This window comes from Vicia villosa, linkage group LG2, assembly GCF_029867415.1.
Source record: "Vicia villosa cultivar HV-30 ecotype Madison, WI linkage group LG2, Vvil1.0, whole genome shotgun sequence".
Taxonomy (NCBI): Eukaryota; Viridiplantae; Streptophyta; class Magnoliopsida; order Fabales; family Fabaceae; genus Vicia; species Vicia villosa.
The window spans coordinates 193,303,985-193,319,967 of NC_081181.1; the positions used below are offsets into that span (position 1 = coordinate 193,303,985).

General features: G+C 33.5%; 2 protein-coding genes across 3 annotated transcripts; both read left to right on the forward strand.

Annotated features, from left to right (window-relative positions):
- The first annotated feature begins 744 nt into the window (after positions 1-744).
- On the forward strand, positions 745-15,087 carry LOC131653417 (late embryogenesis abundant protein D-34-like). Of its 2 annotated transcripts, XR_009299078.1 has the most exons (3): positions 745-1,142; positions 1,237-1,372; positions 14,940-15,087. XR_009299078.1 is itself a non-coding variant. In XM_058923549.1 (2 exons), the coding sequence occupies exons 1-2, from the start codon at positions 825-827 to the stop codon at positions 1,306-1,308; spliced, it is 390 nt and encodes a 129-aa protein (XP_058779532.1). In that variant the 5' UTR covers positions 745-824; the 3' UTR covers positions 1,309-1,454. The 2 variants fall into 2 exon arrangements, 1 of the variants encoding a protein (XP_058779532.1); XM_058923549.1 differs by lacking the exon at positions 14,940-15,087 and having other exon boundaries at positions 1,237-1,454.
- LOC131653416 (late embryogenesis abundant protein D-34-like) lies at positions 14,293-15,087 on the forward strand. Its single transcript, XM_058923548.1, has 2 exons — positions 14,293-14,716; positions 14,810-15,087. The coding sequence occupies exons 1-2, from the start codon at positions 14,399-14,401 to the stop codon at positions 14,879-14,881; spliced, it is 390 nt and encodes a 129-aa protein (XP_058779531.1). The 5' UTR covers positions 14,293-14,398; the 3' UTR covers positions 14,882-15,087.
- Positions 15,088-15,983: the final 896 nt, after the last annotated feature.

Sequence of the window (15,983 nt, forward strand, 5' to 3'; positions counted from 1 at the left end):
ACTTGATTTTTTAAATCAAAATCAAAACCAAAAATAAAAATGGTACATCTTGTAAAACAGATAGGCAGAAGAATGAGAACCTGAAAAAAATGGAGTGAAGAGTGGAATTCCATTGGTTTAGTAGAAGATATATAACCTAAGAATGTATAGAAATTTGGAAGGGCAAAAGTTATTGCATTTTTCGGTAAAAGAGGATTTTATGTTTTCAAACGAAGAACTCGGTTGATCAAAATCATGGAAAAGAATATGTATTGAACATTAACATTTAATAGCAACATTAACATTTAATAGCTAATAGGGTTTTGTAATATATATTTTAGAAAATAAAAATAAATATAAAATACCAATAAAAATTAAGAGGGTGACACATCACCCGTAATTAATGTCAAATCAATAATATTGAATTATTTTGTTAAAAGTCTTTTCTACCCATAGAATAAGAAAAATTTTAATAGTTTTTTCAGAGGGCTTTTAGTGTAATTTCCATATCCTTTTGTTTTTATATATTAATAGTAGATTAAACCATTGTTATGCTTTATGTAGAAACATCTTGACAAAATGAAGAAATATCTTGATTGTGAACTTGCCGCATGCATTCTCTCCACCTGTCGCTATATCAACAGGCGGTTGTTGTCCAACAAATACAAGTACAACAGTTTCCATCACCGCTTGCAATACAGTAGTGTCATCAACCTTCTCAATTCTCACCTCTTGCACTTCACTTCTATATATAAATACTCACTTCACCACTAACCAACCAAATTAACAAGACCAAAAAATAAGAACAAAAATAACTTGTGTTTGAGAACAATTTAACAATAATCATGAGTCAGGAGAAGCCACGGAGGCCCCAGCAAGAACCGATAAAATACGGAGACATGTTCAACGTGTCTGGTGATTTATCATCACAACCGATTGCACCAAGAGATGCTGCAGCCATGCAATCAGCGGAGGACAGAACATTGGGACAGACTCGAAAAGATGGTCCTGCTTCTCTCATGACTTCTGCGGCCCAGAAAAACGAGGGTGCTGGTCTTATCGGTCATGAAACTGCTACGAACATTGCTAGAAACGAAGGCGTTGCTGTTTCCGAAACTTGTGATTCGGGCAAACGTGTCATCACTGAGACCCTTGGTGGACAGGCAATTTTTTTACTATATGCATAAAAATAAATTTGTTTTATTTTGACGTTTTTTAATGCATGTAATGTAGAATAATTATTTATTGATGGAACAGGTTCTGGAGAAGTCTGTGGAAGATACCAATGGTGCAAAAGGGACTGCGGGTCGACTTAAGAAAAACAAGTGATGTACACTTGACTTCACAATCAGATGTTTTGTTTTGTTTTGTTTTATAGCAGTGTGAATTGTACCTTCTAGTTTTTGTGAAATGTTTTACAGACTTTCTCTGATTATGTATTATCACTCAAACTTAATGATATTAGTCTTTTCTAATGCATGTATAATTATCCTAAAGTTTAGTGTATAAGTTATAATATGTTAGTGTTTTTTTGTGTGACCAAAATAATGTGATTGTGTTAATATATGTTCAACTCTTAGTCATATGTTAAATGCTAGAGCCAATGTATTATTAAGAACAATATATTGTTGCCCATGGCGTTGCTAATGGCTTCCAATAACATTGCATAGTATATGCACAACCAGTGGCGAAGCCAGAAAAGTTATAAAGCCTGGGCAAAAAATTAAATTCCGCAAATTTATTGTATATAATATATAAGTAGTTATGAAACAGAATAAAAGAGATGAAAGAAAACCTTATAATAGCGTGTTAAATAAAATCACAAGGCAAATGTCCATTCTAAGACTTCGTTGCGGTGAATGTTCGAATAATATCGATATCATCGAGTGACTTGGATATCTTTCGTCCAGTGTAACATACCATCAAGTCATTGAACCACACGTCGTTGATCTTATTGCGCAATTTAGATTTGATAATCTTTATTGCTGAAAAGGCTCTTTCAACGGATGTTGTCGACACTGCTAATATCAAAGATAACTAAATAGGTTTGTAAACCAATAGAAATACCAAATGTTTCTCAATTTAGACCATCTTCATAACCAAACTTTGAACATTTTCATAAATGGAAAATGAAACATTTCTTTTCACTTGAAGAGCATAATCGGAAGGGGGATGGAACCACTTGATGCCAGAACTCGCCCCCGAACCGGATTAAACCGGTGGTATAAAGCCAAAAAAAAAAAATCTTTGTCATTGAATAAACCAAATCAAACAATTAATAACAATAAATCCAATAAATTGCAACGAATACAATAAGTTGCAATTGTCAAACATGATAATAATTTTCATCTATAATTAAAGCTTATCTCATATCTCTTAAATATCACACAAGGGGTCTTATTTTTAACTATTTATAACTCCTAAAAAATATAGGAATCAATTATTAATAACATTTATAACTATTAATAAAAGAATGAAAAGTATTAATTTTTATCACATTTACAATTACTAAATGTTTACAAATCAATTAAAAATGTTGACAGGACACTACTCTCTAATCAATTAAAAGTGGCCTTATGTTTACTAATCAATTAAAAAGGATTTTATGTTTATAAATCAATTAAAATAATCAATTATGAAAAATATTTACAATTCAATTTGGAAGGTACTACTCTCTTCTTACAGTAGCTAGGCTCCTTCTCTCTTCTCACGTTTAGACACCCTTTCCTCTTCAACAATGCAGAGAAAACGTTTCTAAAATAGCATCCAAAATCAATACAAACAGCATCCAAAATACAATTTCATGAATCAATTTCCACAAAGAAAAAAACAAAAACACCTGGTAATCGTAGCCGGAAAACGTTTGTTGAGATATGAATTTCTTCGCCGGTGAGAAGGCTGGTCCAAAGCAGATTTATAGTGGTGATGGTGTCGGAACGGAGGGCCGGTCGCAGCAGAAGTGTTGTGTAATTTTGTTGACTGTTTCAGAATCATGTTTTAGAGGTGTTGCGGTGGTTGTTGTTGTTGTGCGGATGGAATTCAAAAGGTGTAGTCGCGAGGAGAGGAGCCAGATCAGTTTCGTAAGTGTTGTGGTTGTTGTGCGGATAAGATTAATTTTCCTTTTTTATTTTTTTTACTCCACCTCAAAAAAAAATATTTGGGCCCCAGCCTGGGCAATGGCCCACCCTAGCCGGGCCCTAGCTTCGCCCATGTGCACAACCAAGACATCAACGCCCAGCTTAACCTAAAAAAACACCAATGGTTCAATAACACGATGACTGCACATAAAGCAACGTTAGTAGTGTCTGCTTTTTCATCTATGTTTTAGTTAACATCTTCTATGGTAGATGCTAGTTAGTGTTGGATTTGTCAAATGGACCGGCTCGGTCCAGTCCGTTTCGGCCTGGTGGGCCAATGTGTTTAAATGGGCTAGTCTGACTCGACCTGAGAAAATTATACCCCGTACCCCTACATTTATCCCAATACCCCTACAATTTTAAAAAAATCCCAATTTTGTCCTTATTAAATTTTTAAATTTTCTTTTTTATTTTTTTTTCAATTTTACTGAACCGGATATCCCAGGGGTGGGTGTTCCGGTTCCTTTTTTTTTTCAATTTTACTCAACCGGATATCCCAGGGGTGGGTGTTCCGGTTCCTTTTTTTTTCAATTTTACTGAACCGGATATCCCAGAATTGGGTGTTCCGGTTCTTTTTTTTCAATTTCTCTACACGTTCTATTTTCAAAAGGAACACAACCCAACAAATTCTACCGCCAACAAAACAACTAAAAATCACGCTGCAAAAGAATAACCGATCAATCAAACTCACGATTTCATCAAAGAATTTTTCCGATACTCCAATATCTCTGAATAAATCCATGCTATAATAACCGGAATGATCCCGAGCAAGAACGAAACCTGAAAGCATCATAATAACAAAAAATAAAATCACTAATGTGATCTGAGAATGAAGCATGGGGTAGAGTTCCACTAATGTATATGAGTAATTGAGTATCAGCAGATTGCATCACCGACAGTGGGATTTGTTTCAATTTTCAAAAGGAACCGGAGCACCCACCTCTGGGATATCCGGTTCAGTAAAATTGAAAAAAAAGGAACCGGAACACCCACCCCTGGGATATCCGGTTCAGTAAAATTGAAAAAAAAAAGAACCGGAACACCCACCCCTGGGATATCCGGTTCAGTAAAATTGAAAAAAAAATAAAAAAGAAAAGTTAAAAATTTAATAAGGACAAAATTGGGATTTTTTTAAAATTGTAGGGGTATTGGGATAAATGTAGGGGTACGGGGTATAATTTTCTCGACCTGATTGTTTAATGAGTCACATAAAATGAGTCCGACCCATTTTTCAAAGATTCGTGCAATCCGATGGACTAGTCCGACCCGTATTTCAATATTATAGTTTTAATTTTATAAAAAAAGTATAATGGATAAATGCAACACAACATAAGTAGAGAGTCATCATAAATCATAAATGTATATAAGTGATGTTTAATATATATATATATATATATATATATATATATATATATATATATATATATATATATATATATATATATATAACTACACAATAACTTAATACTATCACCAATACTTATCAAATTTTTTCTTCATCTCACAATCATTTCCTTGATCACATCATCTTGAAAATATATCTTCATCCTCTTTAACTTTTCTTTATCACTTGAAAATACATTTATGAAATCATATCTTATCTCAATCTTTTTTTCCTAAAATTTACCAAAATCTTTTTTTAATGTGTCAGTCCGAAGCCCGCTTGGCCTGGTCCGACCCAACCCATAAAAAATATAGGCCTGATGGGCTGGCCCAAAAAGACAAGTCGTGTTTTTTTAAGGTATTTTGCAGTCCGGCCCGACTAAATTGTTGGGTTTATGAGCTGGTCCGATGGGCCGAACCCATTTTGACAATTCTAGTTAATCATGAATGTTTCCTTTCTTAACCATCTATAAAATTTTTTTTATGTCATCTTAGTTAGGTTAGACATAACTCTTTTCACAAAACTGAAACACCCGACCTTACCCGCCCGAATCGAAGAAAATTTTGAGAAGCGGGTCGGTTTGTTTCGGGTGAATGGATTTGGCGGTTCTGCAAATCAGGCAACGAGGGGGCGATGCAGTCGGGTTCAGTTCGAAAAGTTGGGCCCATAGGTCCCTAAACCCGACCAAACCTGGTTCTTTCTTATAGCTTCAGTCCAACATCGGCCCAACACCAGTCCAGCCCAAACCAAATGATATTCCAATCCAAAAACCAGATGATCTGATACTTGTCTTGTTTGTTTCAGTTGTTGTGTCTTCTAACCCTAAAATCACAAAACAATTCTTCCACAGTTGCCGTCAACCCCAAATTGAAACCTAATCTGTCGCCTTCGTCATCACACTTTCCTCCATCACTGAACAACAAACTTGAACGATTAGTCTTCGTCTTGAACAACCCTCTCCTCATTTTCATACACGTTTATGCTATGATTTGTTCTTATTATTATGTGATTGTTCTAATTTCAGTTTTTCAAACAGGTTATGCTATATATTGTTCTGATGCATGAAGGTTTATCTTAAGTTCAGTTTATGTGTTCGAGCTTCCTTTAAGGTTCATAAAAATCCAATCTTTCTTCCTATTTTCAATTGTTCTAACATAGATTCTTCTTTTGTTTTGCAACCTATTATAATAATAGTACTAAATTACTAAGCACTCTTGTTTTCTCATTCCAGTGCTGCTGAGTTTCTCTTAAGTGAGCTGAAGAAGGTATACTTGTTTATTGATATATTGTATGTTGAAGAGAAGTCTTTTAATATGTTGGTTTGAATATTAGACCATGCTTTTGTAATGTTGGTTCCAATCAAAAGGTGTTTTTGAAGAGAAGTCTTGTAAAGTAGTGGTTTGAATATCAGGTCTACCGTTAATGTTTTGAATATTAGACCATGTTGTTACTTTGTTAACTAATGTTTTGAATATTATTTGTCTTTTCAGAGTTTTATTTTGGTTCAAGGATTCTTCCACCTAATACAAAGTTATTGTCTTAATTTTTCAATCTTTTTCTTGTTGATTTTTATTTTCTCGTTTTAATTAATGATCACCTTGTGATATTACCTTAAGCTAATGTATATATTTAAATTTGTTTGACCAAGGAAAAGATGCAATTCACACACGGAGTTCAAAACATTCATGTTGACGGGAACACACATGGAACTAGGAGCTCTCAAGATCATTGTAAGTTTAGATTATGTCTAAATCATGTCGTATGTTATTTAGTTTATGAACTTGTCTATGTTAAGTCACTGTCTATTAAATAATGTATCATTGCTTGTATCAAATTATATTGTTAAGAAAAATGGTCCATTAAATATATTACCTTAAGTCACTGTTTATACAGAACAAACAGAATGGATTTTGTATGTATATATCCATATGAAGGGTATTATGAGCCATAAAAGAGAATATATTATCTTAATTTATCATTGATCAGTACCTTCTTTGGTTTTTGTATGAATGAATTTTGTTTAACAAAATATTTTCTCTAACATAATGGATTTTGTATGAATGGTTTTGTCTAACATAATGGATTTTGTATGAATGGATTTTGTCTAACAGAATGTTTTGTCTATCATGATACATATATGGTAGCTATTTTATCTAAGTGTGAGTCAAATTCACATGGTAGCTACTAGGTAGAATTTCAATTTACTATTTTTTTTTATAAATGTGCATAACTGATATGGCATGGTAATCAATACTTATTGTTTTAGAGTAATGATTTATTTAGTGATCTTAAGAAAATATAAATGTGTAGAACTGCTTGTATCAATGTGAATGTTAAGTTTAGGAATGTGTATGTCAAGTAACTTTTTTGAAAATGCTGCAGCTGTACCTTCTCAACCTGATGTTTCAGCCATGGAGCAAGACTCTCCAACAACAACAACAACCATTGAGCCAACCGCACCACTTCCTCCTATTGGTCAGAAGAAAGAGGTATGAGGTATGAGACCACTTTAACCTTATTCCTAATAGTGATCTCGCTACTGCGGCATGTAAGTATTTTCATAAAAAATACATGTCCTAAGTAACATGGAACGTCAAACTTAAAGAGTCATATGAAAACATGTCCTAAGTATCCGTTGAACCTCTCAACCGACCCTACCCAAACCGTATTGACATATTCTTCAACAACTCAGGGAGGTGTTTTGATTCAAACATCTTCTAGATTTGATCCTTTAGGTTGTAGAAAGGGGTTGGCTTACTTTATTATTTTAGATGAGAAGCCATTTATTACGGTTGAAGGAGAGGGATTCAAGTACTTTTGTAACCAAATGCAACCCTATTTTACAATACCATCATGGAGAACCATAACTAGGGATTGACAATACCAAAAAAGGATATTTAGCTTTACGGTTATCCTAAATCACCGAGGTAAAACAGTTGGTAAGAAGGTTGAGGATGTGTTGAAGGAGTGGCGGCTGAGAAACGTTTCAACTATCACGGTAGATAACACAACATCAAATGATGTTGCTGATAAGTATTTGGAGCAGAAAATCAGAAACATGAATAGACTTTTGTTGGATGGATTTGGATTTCACATTAGGTGTTGTGCTTATATTTTGAATTTGGTCGTGAGAGATGGATTAAAAGTAGCTAGCACCTCAATTTCAAATGTTAGAAATGCAATTAGGTTTGTAAGATCTTCACCCCATAAAGCTTTAAAGTTCAATGAATGCGTGGGTTATATCGAGATTACATGCAAGAAGTCAGTATGTCTTGATGTTTCAACTCGATGGAACTCGACATATTTGATGTTAGAGGCGGCTGAGAAGTTTAAAACTGCTTTTGATAAGCTAGAAGATATGGATGAAGACTATAGGGACTTATTTGACAGTGGTGATTCCCTCTAGTAGTGAAGATTGGGTAAGACTTGATTCTAATTCTGATTTTGTTTACTTTGTTTACTTTAAAAAATTTGTGGATTAATGGTGGTTTTATGATTGCTGAAATTGTAGTTGAATGTGAGGCACTCAGTTTCTTTCTTCTCTGGTCTTTGGATAGTATTCTTGCTGACTTGGATAGCCAACAAATTGTGACTAAGGGTTCCAGAAAGGCTGTGCAACAAGTAACTTCAAAGTCTCAGGTAACTTCAAAGGCTGTGAACACTTGTGATCTCTTAGCTTTCACACTGTGTTTGATTTTGTATGCATATTCTCTGCAGATATTATGCCGTGCGGAATCGTGGTTGGTTCTTTATCTTTCCATTTAATGTTTACATATTACTCCTATGGATTTGAAGAATGGACTTGAGCTTGATTTTGTCTTCTATGTTTTACCTGTCATTTATACCATATGGTTAGGAGTTGCAGACTGAAAATTAAAAACCTAGTGGAGAGGTAGAAGGCAAAAATTGATTGAGATGAAGAACCATGTCTGATCTCACTTAACTAAGTTTTGCCAAGAGTCACTTTTTAAAGAAAAAAGTATAAGTATTATTGAAGTTATAGGATTAGTCTTTGTTCAGTAAAATTGTATTAATATTTATATGATATTTAATTATAGTGATATTTATATGAATGATAGTTTATATGTTTTTTGTTCAGAAGACAAAGCTCTGGTTCTTAATTATTTATTTTAGATAATCTATCAAAGGGTTAAATAGAACATTCACAATGAGAGTATGGCTAATTATTAATTGATACAATATCACTCTGTCCTCAATTGAATGCTTGCTAAAATTGTAGTCCTAATAATGCAGGGTTGTGATCAATGTTAAATGTTCGTTCTGTGCAACAAGTAACTTCAAAATCTCAGGTAACTTATACTAGTGTTCTTTGCCAAGGTAGTTCCGTATGGTTTTCTGTTCATGATTAAGGGCTTGTATACACTTTGGAAGAACCCATGCATCTAACACTAAAGATATGCCTACCAAATAATCTTGTCCCAAAGAATGATTAAATGTATGACTAGCACTTTCCTTTATAAGTCCAAATATCTTATTGATTTTGCAGAAAAATCTGATTTGGCTCAGCGTCTTAATGTTCATGTTATGCAGAGTCCGGGGGAAACTGGTGGAGCAGATCGTGTGGAAAATGTAAGGCCTCTTCTGCTATCAATGCTGACTTCCTAACTATTTTTTCTCTATTACTGGATTATATTTTACTGTTATTTCTGAGTGCTTTGTCTTATCTTTTTCATATGCTAGTTTGTTTGATACCTGCCATTTGTTTGTAGGAATTGAAGGAAATGGGAGAAAAAGATTATGAAGCTTACGAAAGATAGTTCATGTTTTATATTAATTGTGCTTGGTTGATTGTGTTTGTGTTGGTGCTATTAAAATTAAACTGGTTGTATTAAATTTGAGCAAACATTTATATGCTAAAAAAACTTAGATTTTATATGGTTTTTAGATGTGTTTGAATTTGGTTGTTTTAAGTTTAAACTTGTAGTATTAAGTTAAAATTTGGTTCGGTTTTAAAGACTATTATGTCAGTTTTAAAGTCTGATGAATTTGGATTTGGTCCAGTATAAATCAGAGTTTTAAGTCTGAATTTAAATGTTTATAACAATTTTTTAAATTAATTTTTGTAAAAATAAGGCCCATATTCTTATAAATTAAGGAAATTACTTTGTAGACCCCACTATGGAGAGAACCTGTAACGACCGTTTTTCTTTAATTATTTGTTTATGTGAGTTATGTGAATTAATTGTGATCTATGTGTTAATTATATGCTTAATTGATTTTATGTTGTTTTATTTGGGAATTATTGGTATATAATATAAGATAGTAAGTGTGGTTGATAATTGGGCCTAAGTTGGTATTAGTAAGTGAGGGGTGTTAGTTAGAGCCCATTAGTAATTTAAGATAGTAAGGGTTTAACTAAAACAAGGGTTTTAGAGGAAATAAAAATTAGAAGTTCATTTTGGGGTTTTAGGTGAAAGAAGAGAAGAGAGGAGAGAAAGAGGAGAATCTCAAGGTTGAAGATAGAGTTGGCTTCAATCCAAAACCTAAGGTAAGGGTGAGATTCTTTCATGATAAAGGGATGTATGATGATGTTTTGGGTGGGGTTTTGATTATATGTTGTTATCCATGATTGTGTAGAAATTGAATAGAGATTGTTAGAGTTTATAATTGACTTCTATGAAATTGTGAATCTAAGCATGATTGAAGATGTTATGATGTTAGAAGACCCATAATAGGTGTTATAATTGTGTCTATAACATGTATTCTATTGATATTCGTGATGCTTGGTGTTTTCCAACTTGATTGGGTTGAGTTTAGGGGTTTTTGGATGGGTTTTGTATGCTGTTTTCTGTGTTTGGGGTTTTCTGAAAATCGCCAGTTCGCGCCGCGAATCACTGTTGGCACAACCTCTTGTTGGCGCCGCGAACTGCTTGACAGAAAGTTAGGGATTTTTGGATTCGCTCAGTTCGCGCCGCGAACCCTGTTGTCGCCGCGAACCCTGTTTTGCAGAACCTTTTCCAAACTTTGAAATGATGTAACTTTTGAACCGTAACTCCTTTTTAAGTGCCGTTTGAACCTATGCGAAGCAATAATTGAGACCTTTCTAATGAATATGATCTAAGAATGCTTGTAAATCTTTTTGAATCTTCCTTTAAATGAATTTGTTTGATGTCATGATTTGTGTGGTGAAGTGGTGTGTTGTTGTATGATGATGCAACGTAGCGACTTGATTGGGAAGTGGTGAATTACTATAAAAGTAATGATGTTTAGTCGGTATTTGTGATGTATTGTGAATGTCGTATTTGTTTGGATGTTGCATTCATTGAGTCACAACCATTGCATAAAGTGACGGTGGCCTTAATGGTAAAAAGTGACGGTGGCCTTAATGGCAATTAGCGACGGTGTGCCCAATGGCAAATCTTGAGACGTGGGAGTTTTACTCCAAATGGTACCACATGCATTTGCATAAGTCGAGTCACATGTGAATTGCATTCGAGTCTTATTTGATTATGGTGCGGTGACTTGATGATGAGATGTTTGTTGCGATTGTGTGGAATCTTACTTACGAATTGTATATATTGTCATAGTTGAATTGATGACATTGTTGCCGTTCCTTTATTTGATTATGTGATGTGAAATCGTTGTATTGAGTATGGGGATGAGAGGTGGTGACCAATGTATGATCTTTTCTCTTGCTTAGAATATTATCATACGTTTCTTTATAATGAATGATATCTCACCCCTTATGTTTGAATGTTACCCTCCGTTGGTAACGTGTAGGTAACGACGTGGAGTAGCCGTGTACCTTATAGCTTGAGTCGGTGTGTCAATGCTCTGATACGTAGCACTCGGGGGGATGTTGCGATACTTGCTTGTGTCTTGTTTTATGTTGATTATCTTTTCTTGAACTTTGATGTTATGTCTTGTGGACATGTTTTGGACCTATTGTGCCATGTTGACAAGAATATAAGATTTGGATATTGTGTTATTTGGATTCCGCTGCAATATGATGAAGTTGTTTGGATTTAAATGTTCGGTGAACTATGAGTTTCCTCTGATATAAGTGTTATGTATCCATGTACTTTGAGCATGAATTGTAGTTTTGTTTAAGTCGAATATGTGATGCCTCAAATTTGTTGCTTGTTTCGATGTTTTATACTCTGTTGCTCTTATTAATTGAGGGGTAGATTTGGGGTGTTACAGAACCTCTAGCGAAAATCCAAAAATACCCCTGCTTCGGAGATGCATCTCCGAAGTATTTTTTTTTTCAAATTTTTTCCAAAATTCGGAGATGCATATCCGTAAAAAACCCCCAAAAAAGTCAGAGATTTTTTCGGATATGCATATCCGAATTATAACTAATACAATATAATTATAATTATATAAAAAATAAATATATTAATAATTACTAAAATTATAACTAATACAATATAATTATAGTTATATAAAAATAAATATATTAATAATTATTCATTAAAAATTTAAAATAAAAGAGATCAAATAAGAATAAAATTATTTACTACTTTATTCTTATTTTAATATAAATTTCGAATTACATTAGTTTTTTAAATGATTTGTTTATGTATCACAAAATAATAAATAGTAAATAAGATATTAATTTAAATATTTATTAGACTAATATTATTATTATATCTTGATTATAATGATATATATTTAATAATATTAATATAATTAATTATACTATTAATTAATTATATTGATTCACCTTGATTTTAATTTTTTATAGTTATTGAATTTTTTGGATATACATATCTGAAACATTTCAAGACCAAAAATTGGAATATTTCGGATATGCATCTTCGAAAACACACTCTCTCCAAAAAAAAAGTGATTTCGGAAATGCATCTCGAAAAACACCTTTTTTTTTGTGTTTTCGGAAGTGCACTTCCGAAATCAACTTTAAAAAAAAAAGTGATTTCGGAGATGCATTTCCGAACTATAGGAGCATTTTGGTATTTTCGTCGCGGGTGTCCAAGAAGGTTGGGATGTCTGTAAAAAAAATACCTAAATTAAAAATAGTACATGTGTAAATAAAATAAGGTCCAATTCAAGTTGTAATTGGGTTTGAAATTTGAGTCCAACAATTATGAATAGATTGTTAATTTGAATAAAAATATATAGAAAAAAACTGGAAAAAAACACTATTGGATTTTGTTATTTGGGCTAGATTTTCAATTGGCCCAACACTATTTACCATCCAAAATAATTCGAAAAAAATCAATATTAGGTAGGATTGAAATTGGGCCACTATATGTCACCCGTGAATTGGGCTGGATTAGTGTATAGAAACTCGGTAACCGAAAAGAAACTATCCTCGTGCAATTATCAACTATATGGCCTAGACCTAGTTCCTTCCAAAAGACTTTCATTTCCATTCAATATGCTTAGGCCTCAAAGGCAGCAAACACCACATAATTGAAGATTGTCAGTTCAAAATTCCTCTTCCTTTCAGCTTCCACCAATTTTTATCTCTCTCCATTTAAACATACCACTCACATTACTATCACAATTTCATAAAACAATTACGACAAACAAAACACAACAATGCATAACATAAACAATCACATAATTACTACCCCTAATTCTACAATCAGAATCTCAAACCAAAAACAAAAATCAAAATCGAACAAAATCAAACACATACCCGACGCTTGTCAGCTTCCAGATGCTCTTGCTTCCGAGACAAAGTGGAGTTGTTCGGCAGCACCTGAGTTTTGAAGATGAAGATATCAACAGCAGCAGACGAGGTGGGATGTGGAGGCAATGTCAGCAGCACTGACGAGGTGGAGACAAACAACTATCGTGCATTCTTCTCTCTTGTGAATAGAAAAAGCAGACGGAAGGAGAATAACTGTGGCGGTCGGAGAACAATGTCTTTGTCGGAGAATGAACAATGTCGTGGTTGGAGAATGAACAAGGAGGGATTCTGAATGTCGTGGTCGCGAGAGAGAAAGGAGGGAGAAGAATGTCGTGTCGCGAGAGAGAAAGGAGTGATTCTGAACAAATAATTAGGGATTCTGAAATGTTATTATTTTTAAATTCATATTTGACCTAAGGCAGCGCTTTTAGAAAGCGATTTCTAAAGGTAGTATAAGGCAGCGCTTTTTCTTACGAAAGCGCTTTTTATTCCTTGCCCTATAGCAGCGCTTTTTGAAAGCGCTTTCTAAGGTTATACCTTTAACAGCGCTTTTACAAAAATGCTTTATAAAGTAGGGTATATTGCAGCACTTATAGGAAGCGCTTTCTAAAGTACCCTTTAACAGCTGTTTTTTTTAGCGAATTTTTATATAAATTATAGCAGCAGTTTGAGATAAAAGCGCTGTCTTTTTAGTGCTGTTAAAAGCCAAGTGAATGATGTATTTATTTTAAAAATAATTTTTATTTTGTGTAAGAAAATCATGACAAATCAAATAAGTTTGCAATAATTTTATGAATAATCAAATGTCTAACAATAAAGTAACATAAATATCTTTTTAAATATAAAGAAAAAACGATGTTGAATAACAATAATGTATTTGAGAATTTATTAATAATGTTTATTAAATAAAAAATTAACAAGAAACAATTAATTACTACATTAAAGTATAAAAATATAATTAAGCCATTGTTTTATGAGATAATGCTTTATGTAGAAATTAACATCTTGACAAAGGGAAGAAATATCTTGACTGTGAACTTGCCGCATGCATTCTCTCCACCTGTCGCTATATCAACAGGCGGTTGTTGTCCAACAAATACAAGTACAACAGTACTGTTCTTCACCGCTTGCAATTCAGTAGTGTCATCAACCTTCTCAATTCACCTCTTACACTTCACTACTATATAAATAATCACTTCACCACTAACCAACCAAATTAACAAGACCAAGAAATAAGAACAAAAATAACTGGTGTTTGAGAACAATTTAACAATAATCATGAGTCAGGAGAAGCCACGGAGGCCCCAGCAAGAACCGATAAAATACGGAGACATGTTCAACGTGTCTGGTGATTTATCATCACAACCGATTGCACCAAGAGATGCTGCAGCCATGCAATCAGCGGAGGACAGAACATTGGGACAGACTCGAAAAGATGGTCCTGCTTCTCTCATGACTAGTGCGGCCCAGAAAAACGAGGATGCTGGTTTCATCGGTCATAACACTGCTACAAACATTGCTAGAAACGAAGGCGTTGCTGTTTCCGAAACTTATGATTCGGGCAAACATGTCATCACTGAGACCCTTGGGGGACAGGCAATTTTTTTGCTATATGCATAAAAATAAATTTGTTTTATTTTGAAGTTTTTAATACATGTAATGTACAATAATTATTTATTGATGGAACAGGTTCTGGAGAAGTCTGTGGAAGATACAAATGGTGCCAAAGGGACTGCTGGTCGACTTAAGAAAAACAAGTGATGTACACTTGACTTCACAATCAGATGTTTTGTTTTGTTTTAAGCCGTGTGAATTGTACCTTTTAGTTTTTGTGAAATGTTTTACCTTTTTTGTCCAAGACTTTCTCTGTTTATGTATTATCACTCAAACTTAGTGGTATTAGTCTTTTGTAATGCATGTATAATTATCCTAAAGTTTAATGTATAAGTTATAACATGTTAGTGTTTTTTTGTGTGACCAAAATAATGTGATTGTGTTAATATATGTTCAACTCTTAGTCATATACATTTTTTTTTTTAAACAAGTTGTATTAATGAAGAACTAAAGTTCTATAAAATTCCATTACAAAATGTTCCATTACAAAATGGAGATATTGTTGCCTATGGCATTGCTAATCGCTTCCAATGACATTGCATAGTATATGCACAACCAAGACATCAATGCCCAGCTTAACCTAAAAACACCAATGGTTCAATAACAATGACTACACATAAAGCAACGTTAGTAGTGTCTGCTTTTTCATCTATGTTTTAGTTGAACATCTCCTATGGTAGATGCTAGTTAGTGTCGTTTAGACACGGTTAAACACTACTGTTAGCTTTATGGAGGAGTCCAATCTATGTGGTACTTGAGATTAGATTTTTTCAATATAGCTCTTCACACCCAACATCATTCAGTTTGGTGCATGGGTAAAAGAGTTGAGTCTAACACCAAAGTTTAATTTAAAAACCCTATTCAAATTTTAAAAATGGACTTAAATTATAAAAAAACACTTTTAATAATTAAAATTAATTAAAATTAACGCACTAAAACTACAATTATATAGTAATAAAGAGAATTAGACACACTCGGTGGCAGAACTATAAAGGAGCGGGAGGTTGCAGTAGCAACCCTCAACGGAAGGTTGCAGTGTCATACACTCACATGTTAACTTAGTGGACATTCTCACATTTTAACATAGTGGACATAACAGAAATTAAGATTTTCTATTGAGATCTTAAAATATCTGTATTTTGTTGACAAGTGTAAAATATATTGTTTAAAATAGAAGGATGGTGTGATGGGGAATATGGTATGTTCATAACTAGTATTTAATTTACTAGGAGGATATATCAGTTTTTGA

What these genes read in the sequence shown, in the direction of transcription:
- LOC131653416 (XM_058923548.1), top strand. Translation starts at nt 14,399, where the DNA reads ATGAGTCAGGAGAAGCCACGGAGGCCCCAGCAAGAACCGATAAAATAC. An exon ending in CTGAGACCCTTGGGGGACAG is followed by an intron (nt 14,717 to 14,809) that starts GCAATTTTTTTG and finishes TTGATGGAACAG; the next exon opens with GTTCTGGAGAAGTCTGTGGA.
- LOC131653417 (XM_058923549.1), top strand. Translation starts at nt 825, where the DNA reads ATGAGTCAGGAGAAGCCACGGAGGCCCCAGCAAGAACCGATAAAATAC. An exon ending in CTGAGACCCTTGGTGGACAG is followed by an intron (nt 1,143 to 1,236) that starts GCAATTTTTTTA and finishes TTGATGGAACAG; the next exon opens with GTTCTGGAGAAGTCTGTGGA.